The sequence below is a fragment of the Perca flavescens genome, chromosome 22 (genome assembly GCF_004354835.1).
Source record: "Perca flavescens isolate YP-PL-M2 chromosome 22, PFLA_1.0, whole genome shotgun sequence".
NCBI lineage: Eukaryota > Metazoa > Chordata > Actinopteri > Perciformes > Percidae > Perca > Perca flavescens.
The window spans coordinates 23,895,216-23,913,733 of NC_041352.1; the positions used below are offsets into that span (position 1 = coordinate 23,895,216).

Here is an 18,518-nt window from a genome sequence, read left to right on the forward strand (position 1 = left end):
ATCTGGTTTATTTGTCATCTCACTGTTAGACAGACAGACAGACAGACAGACAGACAGACACACAGACACACAGACACACAGACACACACACACACACACACACACACACACACACACACACACACACACACACACACACACACACACACAACTTTTAATTTAAAAAAACACATGGAAATTTAATAAAACAGAGGAAAGATGAACTGATTACGTAACATGTTTTAAATGACCTAAATATAGCAATATTATTAGCAGTAGTATTATCTTTTTCCAAAATCTAGCAGTTCAGCAATTTTATTCATCTATGGGTTTGTATTATTACAATTAGAAAAAATACATTTCCCGTCGGCAACCACGTTATGCAATGCTTGCACTACTTCCTGGAAATAAAATACAAAATAAGAGAATTGTCGAAGGTCGTTCGCAATCGCCGCCATTAAATCGATCGCAAACCTTACACTCGGCTTTTATTTTGAAATCGGGGTCATTCCTCCGTGTTTCGTCGCCTGCGAACCGGGGTAGTAGTCCCGTATGAACACTAGGCTTCAGGCAGGCAAAAGTCCGCCAAGATGAGGCTCCGTTTGGCCGGAGCCGTGCTGCTGTCGGCGGCCGCTTACTACGTCTACCTGCCGTTACCGAGCGGCGTGAGCGAGCCGTGGAAGCTGATGCTGCTGGACGCGCTGTTCCGGAGCTTCATGCAGGCGGTGAGATCTGGAGGATGCCCTGACAGGAGAGCACTGCTGGGGGCGGGGGGGGACAGGTTCATGTGAGGGAAGAGAGTCGTCAGAGTTAGATAAGAAGAGAAAATAACAAATAAAAAACTTTTAGAGTATTCTGAAATGACAGTAGGGGAGAGTGATGTGACAGTACGCTAAACAATAACAGTTGCACTTAATAATAACAATATAGATCTTTGTAGAACAGCATGACGTGGTATAGAGAGAGGGGTCAAATAGAATTTGATGTGATAGATATTAAACTATAAGAAGAACAACAGATCAAAGTGAAATAAAGAGAATGAAAAATCTGAATGCAGAGCAGAGTAATATAGAATCAAATCAAATAGAGCAGAGTTTGATATTCCACAAGAGAACAGACTATAGAATACAGTATTATAGCATACTACATAGTAGATAAGAACAGAATAGACTTGAATACTACAAACATTCAGTTTACTGTCACAGATTAGTGAAGAATCTAGAAAATATTCACATTTAAGAAGCTTTTTTGTACTTTTTGTTCATAAAAAAATATTCAAACCGAGCATCAAAATAGTTGGCGATTAATAGTTGACAATTAAATGATTCTTTTTTCCAGCTCTGTTACAGTACAGTGTGCTATGGTCCTATAAAGAAATATTCTATTATTTACCATTTTCTGACAGCGTATAGATAAACAACTAAAATAACCGACTGATTAATATGCAATGATAATAATGACTAGTTCAAACCCTGTGTACTACAATAAAACAATAATCTAATAGAGCACAACTGCAGAGAATACAGTATATTAATAACTATGTTTACATCTAAAGCTAAATAAACCATTTAAAACAGATTGAATTATCTGGAAAATGGTTCATAACAAAGCCAAAATCTTTCAAAGTCATTCTAAGGCTCAGGAAAAGTTGATATTTTGAAGATACCTTTTATAGGACACCAGGTGAGCAGCAAGTAGCAGGTAAACATGTAATGTGCAATAAATGATGGCCATTGGAGTAACAACAAAGGTAACAAGAAAAGGACCTTTGACCTGATCGGTTTGATACAGAATGTGGTGTCGGCCTCATACGCATGTGTCAGAGCTGTAAATCCTGAGTAACACGTTCGTATTTAGTTAAGCTGCTCTTAGGATCACAGTGGCAGTGATTCTTATGCGTCATTGTGGAACAACAAGTTTCTACACACGCTTAAACGCTGAGGACAGGTTTTCACAGCCTGCTCATTCTTTCCCTGCAGAGCTGTATTCCAAAGCTTTTTTTAATGGCAGCAAGACAGAGTACACATAAATATATTAAAAAGTTGAAAGTTTTAGGGTAAAACGCGAGAGACACTACAGGCAGTGAATTTTGAGGTTTTGGGCTATTTTGCTTCCATAACATGTCTTCTTTCACTAGTGGAAAGAAAACATTTATTATACTTCACTTTGTCAATTTGTGTCGAAAGATTAGATTTCTCCTAAATTCACCAAAAGTTAGCTTTGGATAATTCCTCATTTGCATATTTAAACATAATAATTTCAGAAAACTTGTGATATACAAGAATAATGTAAGTAGTTAAAGGACAATGCCGGCGCAAAATGAACCTAGGGGTTAATAACACGTGTACCAAGTCAACCGTTCTCTGGGATATGTTTTCATGCCAATCAGCTAAATAACGCTAGTAGTCAGGGCACGGGTAAAGGAAAAAGAAATTGCTATTTCTACACCACTAACAAGGCTCAAAATATCACCACACTTCCACTGTAGCATGATGAGGGTCCCTACATGTAAACCGAAGCATTGAGAACTTTGTAAATGTTCAGACAGTTTATTAAAAAGATAGTTTAGAAAGCCGTGCAACGTGCATTCAGTTCAGCTCCCATTGCACGCCGTTCACAGTTTGACTGGTTGCGACTGTTTTCCCAAGATATACGTGAAAGGTACTGTCTTTCTTTTTACTTTACCCGTGCCCTGATGACTGGTGTTATAAGGTAATTAGTGGTTTGCGCTAAAACTGGTCACATTCGATTAGCATGAAAACATATCCCAGAGAACGGTTGAACTCGGCACACATATGTTATTAACCCCTAGGTTCATTATGTGCCTGATTTGTCCTTTAACTGGGGAAGTTTAATGCTTCTGTTAGTTAAAATGGTTTACCGTATTCACCTGTAGTCTTCAAAATGAATTGCACAATCCATATCTTTAAAGGTTAGAAATCTCCACTTCAGTAGCACTTACATCAACACCAAACTTTCCACTTTCATTCTTATCTAATGTCATATTCTGAAGGTTTTCACAGAGGGGTTTGTTCAGATATCATTCAGAGCCTGATTTATACAGCATTTTAAATCTAAAAACATGGAGAAAATTGGATTTTTTTATGGCTGTTGATATTCTGATTTATAGAGAGATATCCAAAATCCCCTCTGTAAAAACTGACTCTAAAATTTCAACAAAATAAAAAAATATTTGAAATCTTTATCCAATGTTCACATTTCTGTTCTGTAAATGTATGCACATTAGCGCATATTTAGCCAGATAATGCCTCATTTGAATATTTCAACATAACATTTCAAAAAACTAGTATATCAAAAATATTGTCTTAGTGTGAGTAATCAACTGGGAAAGAAGAAACGCCCCTTTTTCAGGACACTGTATTTTAAAGATACTTTTGTAAAAATAAAAAAAACTTTGGAGATCTTCATTATAAAGGGTTTAAACAATGTTTCCCATGCTTGTTCAGTGAACCATAAACAATTAATGAACATGCACCTGTTGAACGGTCAAAAAGACACTAACAGCTTGCAGGCGGCAGGCAATTAAGGTCCCAGTTAAAAGAAAATTAGGAAAGTAAAGAGACCTTTCTACTGACTCTGGAAAAACACCAAAAGAAAGACGCCCAGGGTGCCTGCTAATGTGCGTGAACGTGCCTTAGGCATGGTGCAAGGAGGCATGAGGACAGCAGATGTGGCCAGGGCAAATACATTGCAATGTCCCTACTGTGAGATGCCTAAGACAGCGCTACAGGGAGACAGGAGGGACAGCTGATCATCCTCGCAGTGGCAGACCACGTGTAACAACACCTGCATAGGATCGGTACATCCCAATATCACACCTGCGGGACAGGTACAGGCAAGAACTGGCCAGTCTGGTGCAGTACATGAAGAGGAGATGCACTGCAGTCCTTAATGCAGGTGGTGGCCACACCAGATACTGAGGGCTACTTTTGATTTTTGTTCAGGGACACATTATTCCATTTCTGTTAGTCACATGTCTGTGAAAATGGTTCAGTTTATGTCTTAGTTGTTAAATCTTTTAATGTTCATGCAAATATTTGCATATGTAAAGTTTGCTTAAAATATAAAAGCGGTTAAAAGTGACAGGACGTTTCTTTTTTTGCTGAGTAAACAAAAGCCAGACTTCATTTGTATCGATACAGTTCGGATTTCTATCATTACCCAGGATTCAAAACGGTCAGAACTCCCTCTAACCATGTAATAGCTGCCGTGCTTGTTTGTATCTGCAGAGTGACGTGGCTCACGCGCTGGGTGTGTGCCACAGGGTGCACCTGTTGAACCGGCTGGTGTCCTGGGTGGAGGAGATCGAGGCTCGCTCCTGCAGCGCCGTGCACGTGGCCGACTCCACGCTGGGCGGGGTGCCCACGCGAGTCTTCCAGCCGAAGGGGGGGAAGCAGCTGAAGAGGGGAGTCATATATTTCCACGGTGGAGGTTGGGCGCTTGGCAGCGGGAGTGAGTGTTGATTTGAAAAACTCTTGACAGCTGCAGAAAAGAAGGAAAATTTATCCCTGTATTCAACCAATATGACATATAACACGTACATTATTGTTGACATGATATCAGGGTGACTTATTGAGTCTGCCTGCTTCGCAGGGATGCGATCGTACGACCTTCTTTGTCGGAAAATGGCGGAGGAGCTGGACTCTGTCATCATGTCCGTGGAGTAAGTTCTGTCACATTACAGCAACATCAATGCTGGAATTAATCTATTAGTGAAAATATTTATGTCAAAATAGACAAATAGTCATTGTTTTCTTAGTTTTTATTTGAATAAAGTTGGGAATTAAGAGTTTACAAAACAAGAGAAAAACTGACCTTGGACAAATGGATGGAGTTCAGTTCTCATGGAGATGGTTTAGCCAATGAAAGCTGTGAGGTGTGGCTGAAAGCTCCTTAAAAAAGTAAGTGGACCTTTGGATAAGATTTTTTTTTTGAAAAAGGAGAAAATCTGAATTTGGACTTTATGAATGACTTTAATGGGGTCTGGCTGTCAAACGTATTTCCTTTTTGTCAATTTCTGTCACTTTTTATTTAAGCATAAACTGAGCTGTAGTTGCTGCAAAGAATATTGTTTACAGTAACCTGAACAGTATCTACTTACATCGGAGTTGAAATTAGATGCTTTGGGGACATCAAATCTGAAGGAAAATCCATTTAAACAAATCTGAAACTGTTAAGCCTTTTCTAATCAGGTAGGCTGAGGAACAAACTGCTCTGGCCTTTAGTCCTGCTTCAAAGTATTATGTGACATAATAATGTTGTCTTCCTATGCTATCCTGTTGCTGTAGTTACCGTCTCGCTCCAGAGGCGGTGTTCCCAGATCAGTACCACGATGCGTTAGCAGCGTCGCGGGCCTTCCTGTCCCTTCCTGTTTTGGAGCGCTACAGCATCGATCCTGAGAGGGTGTGTGTGTCTGGGGACAGCGCCGGGGGAAACCTGGCTGCTGCTGTGGCGCAGGAGGTAGAGAAGCAAACACACACATAACACACACACACACACATCTCACTACATATTAGCAGTTAATTAAGTCTTCATCTAAAAGCATAACAGAGAGGTAAGCTGTCATTTCCACATTTTCCATTCAGTGCATTCTGTTAGCCTCGTGGCGACTTTTTGCCCTTTTCCTGATGTTTAGGTCACTTTTCTTCTGCGCTTTGACATTTTTTTTGTTCCTCCGACATTTTCTTAAGCTTTTTTCCGTCATTTTTGTCACTTTTTTCAACGTTCTTTTATACTTTTTTTGTTGTTGTTGTTGATAGAAACCCAAATTTCTGATCTAAAAACTTTTAGAAAGGAGGACAACAGGAGGGTTAAACTGACCATTGTCGATCTAAAATAAAGACAGATTCAGCAGCTGCAGCTTATTTCTTGCGTAAAATGTTTTCCGAAACACATTTTCCCTTTCTTTTTGTAAAATAAGCTCAAGCTTTTCAAATGAGCCGCCATGTTGGTCTTGTTTTGAAATCCGGGAGTAGACAGCCCGCGAGTGAAGCATTCGTCCAAACAGGTGCAGCCATCGCGGTTGTAGGAGGCTGTAGTCTGTTTTCTTTGCTTGTCAGCAATCATTGAAGGGTAATTGATATCTTCTAGTGGAGAGCTCATCAAGCGCCAAATGCAGCGAAGCGAGGCAAAAAACGGAGCTAGGATCTGCTGGTAGTGATCCTGTCTTAACCAGAGAGAAACAGCTGATCTGTTTGGTCAAGCCTCGTGGTCAAAATGTGGGCTAGTTCAGTTTCTAGCACTCCAAGAATGCCATTAGTTTGGGTTTCAGTTAGGAATTTTAGAGAAACATTATGCTTGAGAGGCTTTTTAGACTCTGACAACATGACAGTTAGGGGTGAAACTCTGAATGATTGGAAGAAAGAAGATAAAAGGCATTCCATGTGTGGAATTTTAAACATGTTTTACTTAGGCTTTTTACTTTGCTACCCTCCCTTCGTCGATCTAAAAGGACACTGAGATTAATTTGCCAAGAGGAACACCGAGCGTCACCAACTTGTCTAATAAAAAACAAACCATAAGAATTTAAAAGATGCGGAAATGATTGACCCAAAGTGATCAGCAATCAGCTCTTTCAGTTTAAAACTAACTATTGAAGTTGAGACTGCCCCTCAGAAGAACTCATATCTGCTGAATCTCAAACCTGACTGTGTCCACAGCTCGGCTCAGATGACGGTCTGACAGTGAAGTTTAAGGTCCAGGCGTTGATCTACCCGGTGCTGCAGGCGCTCGACTTCTACACCCCGTCCTACCAGCAGAACCGGGCCGTGCCCATCCTCCACAGGCCCGTCATGGCTCGTTTCTGGCTGCAGTACCTGGGCGCCGACATGTCCCTGGAGCCCCTCCTGCTCGCCAACAACCACAGCTCCCTGGACCAGCCGGCCATCAGCGGAAGCACCCGCTCCAAGCTGGACTGGACCGCTTTGCTCCCGGCCGAACGCAGGAAGCACTTTCGTCCGGTTGTGAAAGAGACGGGATCGCCGGGGGTGATGGGTAAGGTACCGCAGCTTTTGGACGTGAGGGCGGCCCCGCTGCTGGCGGAACAGGGAGTTCTGGGTAGGACGCCGAAAGCCTACGTGATGACTTGTGAGTTTGACGTGCTGAGGGACGACGGGTTGATGTACGTCAGACGCCTGCAGAGCGCCGGCGTCGCGGTGACCAGCGATCACTACGAGGACGGTTTTCATGGCTGCATGGTGTTCGCGTACCTGCCGATGAAGTCTAGCGTCGGACAGCGGAGCATGAACAACTACATCCGCTGGCTGGACCAGAATCTGTAGACAAACTCGCCGCTCCAGTTCCTCGTCAGCCGGTTGTTCGTGGCACCAAAGACGCACCGGAGCAGAAAGTTTGGTACGTGAGAGCTCCTTGTTAGATCTGCGATGAGGAAACACCTCTTTGATTATTACAAATATGATCCATGTTAGATCTACTGTGTAAGACACCAGACAGGATAACATATCAGCTGCTTTATCTGCAAACCGAACCAAGAAATCAAATTTAAAGGCTCATGATATACTTGCTTTTTACCAACGTGTACGTGCAGACAAGTGATGTTTCGGTTATTACCCTCATAGTGTTTTAAAACATTCTTGTGGCAGGGCCAAATCGTTCCTGACAGACACCAGGAAAACTTTCTTGAGAACTTCTGCCACAATGTGCATTCAAACGGGCTTTTAAAAGCAAATATGTCAATTCAGTGCAGCCAAACGTCACCGGGTCAAACGGACCACAAAGCATCTTCACTGAGTCCTGAAACCAAAACATTTCTAATCAAAAGGTAATCAATGAAAGTGACAATTTTGCGGAAGGCCATAAATCCGATGCGTTCTTTTGGAAAATGACAGTGTACTTAAAGATAAACGTATGTAATGGCTTTAATATGAGGTCCTCATCTGAAAATCCCTCCTACACTGAGGGGGTGTTATCCGAAGTGGGAAACTAAAAGAGAAAAGTACTGGTACCAAAACAACGAGTCAAGTCAAGCAGAGCCGAACCACACAGTGAAAACAGGACATTAGTGGACTGGAGCAGGACAACATCCAACAACTATTGGGGAAGATTAAAAATGTCAGTTAAAGCCAGTGTGCTGAGAAGGAAACTCCAGTATCTTTTAGTGAAATGAAGAGCCTTGAATATTCTTCCTGATTACTTTTAAAGGTCAAAGTCACTCAGAAGTTCATCTTTTATTCTTTTATGATGCACTGAGACGCTGAAACAGTCTGCTCTGCGTGTGCCTGCATGTGTGTGTGTGCGCGGTAAAAGTATGCCAAAGTTCACAGCTGTGTATACTCACTGGATTGTGCAATATTTTGTGTTTCAACGCCGCTCTCTGTAACTTCACCCTCTGATGACCACTGTACTGCACGGCCAATGCAATGATGATGGCGATGATGATGTGAAATGTATAAAAGATTTACTGTATCACCCTGAGAAAAGAAATCCCAAATGGACTCTCATGTCCCCCACCCCCCCCAATTGCTGCTGGCCCTAAACTAATATAAAGAACCGACGACAGCGAGCGTCAGGCAGACTCGTTTTTGGCTTTCGGCCCAAACGACAGCAGAAACACTGAGGCGAGCGTGGTCATGACTTCACATTATCTTCAATTTCTTTCTCTTTTTTTCTTTTTGGTATTGTAACACTGGCGTTCAGGAGACTGTGATTTTCTAGAAATGAATCCATTCCTAACATGGATTTTTTTTGTGAGCAATTACCCCTTTATACACGCATTTTATACACTTTCTATTAAAGAGTGACTATGTGTGATATCTGTAGTGAAAATATATCATTTATAAATAACAAATATAAATTTAAAACGTAGATGAGGCAACAGGGATTACAGAGAAAGACTTTAGAATGTTGAAAAAGTGGTTGAAAGTGCTGTAACTTTATCGCTGTAATGTGAAACGTCACATTAAATTCTTTAATGTTGTATAAATAGCTTTTAATATAAAGCAGGGGTTATGCAACAGGTTGTTTCAGAAAGCAGATAAACGAAACGGGCCCCGAATGTACTCTGGCAGCACTGATAAATCCTATAAAGTAGCCGTTTTATTGGCTTGTGACAACTCAAGTTTTATGTTGGGAGCAGGATCCCAATATTTTCTTTGTTTTGGTTTTTTAATAATGTGCTTTATGTGTGTGGGGGTTTATTGCAGAGGGGATTTTTCTGTCGGTTCACATTACATTCCTGTTTTTACTGTTAATACAAGGACGAGAAGTGCGGAGGAGACGTTCAGCAGCACCTGAGGGCTGTGAGCTCTGGCGGCCATATTGGAGGTCCTCAGCTTTTAATAGAGAATTTGGCATTTGGTATAAGATTACAGCTTAAAGCAAATGCAAGTGTTTGTTTAGTCACAATAAGCTAAAACAAAATATATAAAATATATATATCAAGTAAGAAAAACCTCAACATTGTATGTATTCATGATATGATATGGCAACTATGTATAGTGCTGCTGATACAGTATGAATATTTCTATAAAATATAAAATGAAATATTCTCAAAACATGTTTTTTGTGAATAACAATTTCTTTTTTTTAACCCAAACATGTTATTTTTTTATGCCAATGATACCATGTTTTCTTTTCTTTTTGGCCTTAAGAAAAAGGCACATGTAAATGTATCACGTGAAGAGTTGAAATGATTAGTTGATTAATCGATTAGTTGACAGCAATGTTTGAGTCACTTTTCGAGAAAAACATATGTAGAGAAATTGTCCACTTTTCTCTGTTTTAAAATCATTGTAAACGGAATATTTTGGGGTTTTCTGACATTTTTTTAGAGTCACTGATTAATTGAGAAATCAATCAGCACATTATCCAATAATACAATAATTTTAAGAAAAATCTCACCACAAGGTCCATTCAACAGCTGTTCTGGAGCGATGATCGTATCACACGATCAGCAGATGGCGTTTGCCCGGCTGTTGTAGATTTCGTTTCTGAACTCTTGAAGGATGTTGTTGACCATGTTGACTTTAAAACTAAAGTTAAAAGAAAAATGATGGATACATGTGAAAAATTAAGACACAACACACTCAACTCACACTTAGACTCTGAAGACCGGATCCTTGATGTAGATAATAAAAAAAAAAAAAGGAAAGTTTAGGACAGGACTCTAATTTGACTTTTTTATATTGTCCCATAGATATCATGCAGAGCACAGCAAAACAATACTGACTGTAACCATTTTTAAACACATGCAGACATGCGGAGCAACAATAAGCAAAAGGACATAAATAAAACCCAACAATCATGATGGAGAGATTCTGATAAAAAAATTTTAAAGATGCAGACAAGTTAGTAAAATGGTGGTATGACACAAACACATAAGCCAGCACAAAGTTGTAACACACAACTACAGAAGATGTAATAACATGGTTGTAAAGTATAATGAAAGCATATACACAGCCAGGGGCCATGCAATAATTATACAATTTGCATTTAATGTTTTTTTTTTTACATCTATATTTCTGTGTTTATTGAGTTATTTATCACAATATTAAGTTAGGTACAGGTTAGGACAGGTATTTAAAAATATGGTTATTAGTTATTAAATTATAATTCATTTTGTTACTATTTATAATATTTAGGTATTCAAATGCAGTACAACTATTAGTTATGATAATTAGTTCCTATGGGTATCAAATATATTGTATTTCTTAATAAAAATGCTGTTATTAGTTAGTAAATTATAGTTTCATTATAACTTAACTATGGTATTCAAAAATATTGATTGATAGATTGAAATGTATTTCAAACATGTAAAAGAAAATAGAAAGGGTCATAAAGAAAATTATAATATTATACATCGAGATACATGAATTGCAAACACTGGCCTTTACTTTGGTAGGACAACTAGGTGAGAAAGGGGGGGGAAGACATGCAGGAAATCGTCACAGGCCAGATTCGAACCCTGGACCTCTGCGTCGAGACATAAACCTCTTAGTATGTGTGCGCCAGCTCTACCCACTGAGCCAACCCGGCCACGAATCCCACCAAGTCTTTTGCTTATTAGGTAACAATCTTCCTCAGTCATCATTTTTTAAATCCCTTTTAAATTATAATTATGAAGTTGTAGTTTAAAGGTTAATTTTACTTATTATTATTATTTACTTATATTACAAATTCCATTTTAAAAAGTTTGTATTTATAAAATAATAGTGTATTATGTCACTTTTTATAATTCTTTTTAATAAAAAAAAGCTAAAATGATTATATGTTTAATTAATAGCTAAATTATGTATTTCAAGTGGTATTAATTTAAGAATACATAATCCCTTCAAATATATGCACAGTTAATACATTTCAGGTGTGTTCTTTCTGGTCAGATTTCAGAATAAAAGTCTGACACATGCAGGAGATGGCGCCAAATCCTCGTCCTGAACACACCGGCCTTCAGTCAGTAATTCAGCTGTTACAGATAAGTGTAGATAGTGTTTTTTATAATCACATGAATCATGGTTTTTATTCTCTTTGTTCTCATTTTTATCTCAAAGATTTATGAACACCATAACATTTTATGCATTTTTTGCGATGGATTTACAATTCAATGGTTTTTTAATCCCTGGACAAAGGCTGTTGCTTTTGATTTATGCCTGCGCCCCGTGATATTGGAGTGTAATAAAAGCAGTTACAGAGCAACATATTTCTGCCAAACTTTCTCCGTCTGTCTGAAAAACTGGTTCAGCGTGGCTTCCTCACCTCCTCGCTGGATATCAAAGTATTGGCTCTCTGTTTCTGTCTTTTCTTGTTTTGGTCCTCTTCTTTGCTCTTCCTTGCACAAACACTCGCCCTTCAGGTCAAAGCCTGCAGAGAAAGACAAACCAAAGATCAAGATGGGTGCGTGACAGAATGCAATATGGCCTGTCAGATCATGTTATCATGACAGGTGAGCAGCAACATGCTTCTCCTGACAGACTGCATTATCAAGCGTGCGTGTGTGTGTGTGTGTGTGTGTGTGTGTGTGTGTGTGTGTGTGTGTGTGTGTGTGTGTGTGTGTGTGTGTGTGTGTGTGTGTGTGTGTGTGTGTGAAGCAATAGTCAGCCTGCAACATTGCAGCCGGCTGCCAAACAGGTCGGACGACTGAGTGCAAGTTCTGTACGAGTATTCACTCAGCCATTGTTATTTCCACAACCACTTAATCCCTATGGAGCTTTTTCACAGCAGACATTTTGACTTGTCATAGTAGGAAAAGCACAGCTGAAATTGATCACCTTAACATTGGCTCAATTCCATCAAGTGTCCCATTAAGTTATTTCCGAGTACGTTTACACGTGGCCGGCTATTTTCATAAAGGGACATTTCAACCTCTCAGTTTTCAAAAATAACATTGTGCAGAGCTGTGAGAGAGTGGAGAATTTATCCCAGCATGCACTTTGTCCACAGATTAGAGATTTAGTCCACAATTCAAGATGGAATAAGTCATGACAGATCAACAAGTCTTAACGAGTCGGAGAAGCATCTGGTGTGTCCTTCGCAGCCCTCAATATCCCATAATCCACCTTGCGCCGGTTATTTCTTAAATGTTGCGTTTAAGGAGATCCTCAACAATTGAGTAAGAAATTGACCCCCCCAAAAACCACCCAAAGATGGCATTATGCAGACTGAAACTTGACTTTTGAGTGTGCTGTTGCACAATGGAGGAGCTGCTCAAGCTGCAGAGAATTAATACAAATTGGTTAGACAGTTACACAAAGATCAGAGAAAACACAAAAAAACAAGTATTAAATTGGCAGTTTGATTGGTGCACGCATTGCATCATTTACTGTTAATATAAACCAGTGAAGGCATGTTGATTTTTTTCTGTATACGAATGACAGAGTAGGCTATACTTTGACAAATACTAATAGTACACACTAAATACAATTATGTAATTAGAAAAAAAAGTGTTAAAGTCAAGGAAACTTCTATGAGGTGTTAGCACAGAGATTGTCATGGTTAAAAGTACCTGGAGGATAGAAAGAAAGAAAACCAGACATTAAGTCCCCGCCATGTTTCTTCCTAAAAGTTTTTTAGTTGAAAGTTGAAATTTTTTTTTGCAATTACTAAATAAATTCTATTAAAATGACCATATACACACAGGTAGGACTCCACATAGTTTGGTTTCTGGAGCACTTGAAAAAACATAAATAAGGGCTACAGGGCTCGATTAATCTGTCGATTATTTTCTGGATGAATGGATTAGTTGTTTGGTCTATAAAATGAAAATTTTGGAAAATGTGAATCAGTGTTTCCCAACAAGCCCAAGATGACGTCCTCAAATGTCTTGTTTTGTGCACAACTCAAAGCTATTCAGTTTACTGTCACAGAGACTAAAGGATATTCACTTTTAAGAAGCTGGAATTAGCTGGACCACCCCCCATTTAACCTAATCCATCCCTGCCTCTGGGGTCTCAGCCCAGATGGAAATTTAAAAAAAGAAACTTCATGCAGCTCTTCACTGTTCACACTGATTTAAAACAAACATGATTGTGACCCATGTGAGAAGATAAAAACACTGACACTTTCAGCTGCAGCGTGAATATATATGGTGTGCGTGTGTGTGTGTGTGTGTGTGTGTGTGTGTGTGTGTGTGTGTGTGTGTGTGTGTGTGTGTGTGTGTGTGTGTGTGTGTGTGTGAGAGACCCCGTGTAGGCCCTGCCCCCTCTGGTGCTGCTTGTTAATCACAGGGTGATCATTTCTAAGGAAAACAGAGGCGCCGTGAGCGAAAACAAACCGGTGAGAATGTGAAAGGAAAGCCGGAGCGGCGGGGAATTCATGAGGGAGAATGTTATCGCTGCGACTAAAGGTCATATTGTTCACTTCTTCCTGACAGGCAAAGAGAGAGAGAGAGAGAGAGAGAGAGAGAGAGAGAGAGAGAGAGAGAAGAGAGTATGGCAATTTGGAAAGAAGTGGAGGGAGGCAGGAAGGGAGGGTGAGACTGCAAGAAGGCAAAGAGAGAGAGAGAGAAAGATTGGTAGGGAGGAAGAAAAAACCACAATGTGGGCCTCAAACTGCACAAGGACACATTCTGTATGTTGCACACACACCCACAAAGGCATGGAAACAAAACCACACACACTCTCACACTACATGGTCAAAAGTATGTGGACACCTGAGCGTCACACCCATCTGTGAGATGTGCAGAACGTTAGCGAGGTCCAACACTGATGTTGGGTGATAAGACCGGGGTCACAGTAGGCGTTCTAGAGGTGTCGGATGGGGTCGAGGTCAGGGCTCCGTCGGTCATTCATAGATACTACAACATTGACTTTAACACGGAATGCATCCACATCTCTCACACCACGATCTAAATCCAACCGTATCCAATCCGTAAATTCAAGTAAGACCAGACTAATAGCAAGGTGATTAGTAATGCTAATTCGACACCACAAATTACTAAATCCTTGCACAAATTTGTTTTCTTCCCTCCTTGACACACCCTGGCCTCTTTACAGTTTCATTCGGACTAACCCGTTTATACGAATTACCTGAAAAAACAGTCTTCTCTCGAGTAATTGGGTTCATTTAAGACGATTTACATCCAGTACCAAGGCGGAAAGTAGTCTTCTTGCTGTTTGTGAGTTTCCCTAGAATAAATAAAAAAAATGTTAACAGTTATTAGGACATAAACAGTACTGTCAGAGCATCGGCACAAGACTGGATGTATCAAGAAGGTCTAAAAGAGACATTTAACCGTGCAAGGTCGATAGCAGGATCATATACTCGCGCTACTCGTGTTATGTTGCGTTCACACCAAGGCATTTTTTCCCGAAATCGGCGGCACAGTTACGTACAAAGTCAATGCAAAGACGCAAATTAGAAAACGCCTTGGTGTGAACGCACCTTAATGAGTTTTTGTCCTGTAACTGTAAGTGTTTTAGTGGCCTAAACCTTTACATTCCATAACCACAGTTGATTTGCAATAATCATCACTTTCCCCAACATAAACCATACCATAGTTGCCACGTGCAGAATTTTAAAATGTTTGGCATTCAACGTCATCTGGGGTTTTGCAGAATAGTTCAATATCGATGTTCTCAATTGCCGATGGGGTTGACGGTATCCGCATGCTTTTGGCCATGTAGTATAGATAAAGCTGCATACACACACACACACTTAGACCCTGACATAAATCTACACACTTTCACACAGGCATGTAAACGCCCTGGGCATGAGAACACACACACACACACACTTTAGTAATTTTATCTGGAAGGGGTCTTTCTCTCTCGCTCTCTCGGGAGTGTCAGCCTCCTCGATCGCCCGCTTTTCTCTTAACTCTTGATTTTCTGAAGTGAAATGAAGCAGTGAGCGAGCAGCACCAAATTTAATGCATTGACATACACATAAGGAGGGGGCCTACACACACACATAAAGTAAGAGAGAACCTATCTCACATACACACACACACACACACACACACACACACACACACACACACACACACACACACACACACACACACACACACACACACACACACGCACATCAACATACCCCCCCCAAAAAATCCGACAAAAGCAAGTTGAACCAAAAAAAGTTTGGAAACTTTGGAAAGTCCCCAAAAGTTTCCTGTTTGCTCATTGGCCAGCTCTCAGGTTTCCGGAATGCCCATTGGATGCCTCTGATGTCCCACCTCTCTCTTACCGAGGAGTGTATGTGCGCGTGTGTGTGTGTGTGTGTGTGTGTGTGTGTGTGTGTGTGTAACAAGGTGTTTACCTTGGCAAGCACTCAGAGAGACAGATTTAGATTTACAGCGTGTTGGTTTTTACAGTTGCTGTTTTAACAGATAATATTGAATGTTTATATTAATAATCTTAACATAACAGTACCAAACATTTAATGGTTTAACATGGTGAGGACCTGCTTTCTGTCCCAAAATCAGAACGTGAGTCCCCATAATGTGACTGTGTAAACACATTTATGTTCGCCCCAACATGGGTCATACAAGTACACAGATAAATACGCACATTTATCGGTCTTAAACATGAAGTTCTTTTGGATTGACGTAGATGCATTGCTTCATTAGTTTCGTCTGAATAAGAGTAAGAGAATATTGCATTTTAAAAAAGTCCTCTTGACTGCCAGTACTTGACCACATATCTATGCATCATTAAACAAGTTTATGAACTCAGTATAACAAGAAGAACAGGAGGAAAATGAAAAATGAAGCCTAGAACACAGTTCTTGGTCAATGCACCACCTGTCTCTAAAGACTGTTGGTCAAGAGTCAAAACTATTAAAGTCCACCCGTGATATGAGCTAAAAGCAGTTCTGCCACCATTTTGTCTTCCATGTAAACAACTTAGCAAGTCCAGACAGCGAGGTAATCAATGCAAGAGGTGGTGTTTTCTTTACACCGAATTTTAGTAAACAACTACAGTGAGAAATCCTCACGGTATCGTGCCTTGATACACCTGGGATGCAGGTGGGACCAGATGCCCGTTTGTTGCCAAAGCTCCATGAAAAATTATGATTCAGATTTTCTGAATTATTACACTGTCAACCTTTTTACAGCATGCTTTAGCAATACTGTACCTATTTATTGGGAAGACGCAGAGAAAGCGAATGGGGGACAAATGGAAAAAGATGGCATGAGAAAGACAGGAAAGAAAAGACAAAGAAAAACAAATACAGAGGCAGTAAGAAACGAAGAGAATGAGGGAGAGGCAGATTGAAGGCAGAGGGGAGTGGAAGACAAAGTTTGGGAGGTGACTGAGAAGGGAGGGAGTCGACTTTGCGGGGGAGTCGGTCAGTTCTCCTCTTTGTATCCCTATCAAAACTTGGCCGCCGTTCAGAAATCCACTCACGAGTGTGTGTTTGCGCCTGTATTAACCACAATGTGGGGACTACAAATCTGTGGGGACTTTAAGGATGAAAAGGCCTGTCCTCAGAAGGTACAAATTTTAAGTTTTGTCTCTCCAGCTTGTGCCAAGGATGCTCTCATGAACGATCCTGACCCTCACATACTCTCTGTGATCTGTATCCCCCCACACACACAGACACACACACACTTTGGAGCCTCTGTTACCCCCAGCAGGTCCTTGCAGGCGTAGCCGAGTGAAACCTAAGCGGAGAGCGTCTCCCGGGGGGACAGCCGGGCGTAGGAGCCAGATTGAGGCCAGATGTTGCAGATGCAGGAACGAGCCAACAGGACCGGGATCCACTTATGAGGCTCAGCCCGCCTCACTGCACAACAGTACATTGATAACAACGCGACCGAAGCGGCTTTGCGAACATAAGGGAAAAAAAGACATCACTGTTCACATTGTGCAAACCTTCTTATTCAAGTTATTTTTCGGTCTGATTGTACTAGACTTTGCCTTGAGATTTGCTTCTAAAGTTTATCTGGATGTGTTCTAAAAATTTCTAAAGCGGTCAGTCTAAAATTAAACACAGGGGTTTCACTGGAAAGCAGCAAGAATTTCAGGTTGTGTTTAAATACAAAAATGTCTAAATAATTACATATTTGAGAAGATATAAGGTAATGCCAGATGTTAACAACATCACAACGTTTTGGGGGATTTTTGGTGTTAAAAGTAAACATTTTATTTGTATTAATTAGGATGTTAATGTGAAAGATTTACTATTTTCTATATGTTTCCATGCTTTTATTTGTCTTGAAGATATGGTGTAACTTTATTCTGTTACATAAATACAGTGCATGAATAATTTTGTATAAAAATTAAAATTGAAAATTAAATTGAAAATGGTCCATAACTGACATATACAACAACAACCTGCTGAATTTACTGTTCCAAACATGTCAGAAAAGTCTTCTTGGAAAACTCCTCTGGCACACAGAAAGTGATGTGTTTTTTTCTGGTTTGTAATAAACAGAAAAAGATGAACTAGTAAGTAACAAGCTTAATTTCCAAACAATTTTAAGGTTTATTTTTAATTTCGATGGGGTTTTCTTAACCCTGACTGGTGACAAGGTGTAAAACTGGAGTTTTACACCTTGTTTTGACGGTTAAAGGGTCGACATTGTGAGGCAATGTGAAAAATTAGATTTCTTGTCTTTCATGCTGACCGAAAACCCCCTTTATCATATAACCTCAAATGTCTTTCCAAGGCACTTTATCTTCCAACAGGATGGCAGCGATGTTAAGTGAAAAAAAACATCATGTTTTTATTATGCAGCCTGATAAAGAATGCAAGAATATATCCCATCATCAAAGAATCCTCTCTTTAAATAACTGTACAAAAATATACTTCAAATACCAGGTAATACGACAAGATTCACACCTCCGATCACTGATATGAACATAGAGATGATGATTATATTTTCAGACAAACCTATTTGTGTCCTTAAAAACATTTTTTCTTTACCTCAGAAAGACGCATGATGGATGTACATTATAAGATAAATGTTGGCGAGATATGGAAGAGAAATGTCAGGAATGTCTGATAGATCTTTTTATCTAAACAACTTGACATCTTGGCTACATGTGGTCCTGTCAGCATACAGTACCAAATAAGCCAAAGCTTTGAAGAAAAGCCTAAATTTATGGTTTTCCCCAGAAAAG

General features: G+C 40.0%; 1 protein-coding gene and 2 long non-coding RNA genes across 3 annotated transcripts; 1 reads left to right on the plus strand and 2 right to left on the minus strand.

Annotated features, from left to right (window-relative positions):
* Positions 1-496: 496 nt before the first annotated feature.
* Positions 497-9,301, plus strand: LOC114548822 (neutral cholesterol ester hydrolase 1). The gene is made up of 5 exons (XM_028568789.1): positions 497-704; positions 4,230-4,452; positions 4,594-4,663; positions 5,289-5,460; positions 6,660-9,301. The coding sequence occupies exons 1-5, from the start codon at positions 570-572 to the stop codon at positions 7,278-7,280; spliced, it is 1,221 nt and encodes a 406-aa protein (XP_028424590.1). The 5' UTR covers positions 497-569; the 3' UTR covers positions 7,281-9,301.
* Positions 2,477-5,711, minus strand: LOC114548825 (uncharacterized). Its single transcript, XR_003691423.1, has 3 exons — positions 4,816-5,711; positions 4,611-4,706; positions 2,477-4,482 (listed from the first exon to the last, which is right to left on the minus strand). It is a non-coding gene; the product is annotated as an uncharacterized LOC114548825 (long non-coding RNA).
* LOC114548826 (uncharacterized) lies at positions 5,881-14,571 on the minus strand. Its single transcript, XR_003691424.1, has 4 exons — positions 14,478-14,571; positions 11,710-11,814; positions 9,859-9,989; positions 5,881-7,377 (listed from the first exon to the last, which is right to left on the minus strand). It is a non-coding gene; the product is annotated as an uncharacterized LOC114548826 (long non-coding RNA).
* Between the last annotated feature and the right edge of the window lie 3,947 nt (positions 14,572-18,518).

What these genes read in the sequence shown, in the direction of transcription:
- LOC114548822 (XM_028568789.1), top strand. Translation starts at nt 570, where the DNA reads ATGAGGCTCCGTTTGGCCGGAGCCGTGCTGCTGTCGGCGGCCGCTTAC. An exon ending in TTGGGCGCTTGGCAGCGGGA is followed by an intron (nt 4,453 to 4,593) that starts GTGAGTGTTGAT and finishes CCTGCTTCGCAG; the next exon opens with GGATGCGATCGTACGACCTT. An exon ending in TCTGTCATCATGTCCGTGGA is followed by an intron (nt 4,664 to 5,288) that starts GTAAGTTCTGTC and finishes CTGTTGCTGTAG; the next exon opens with TTACCGTCTCGCTCCAGAGG.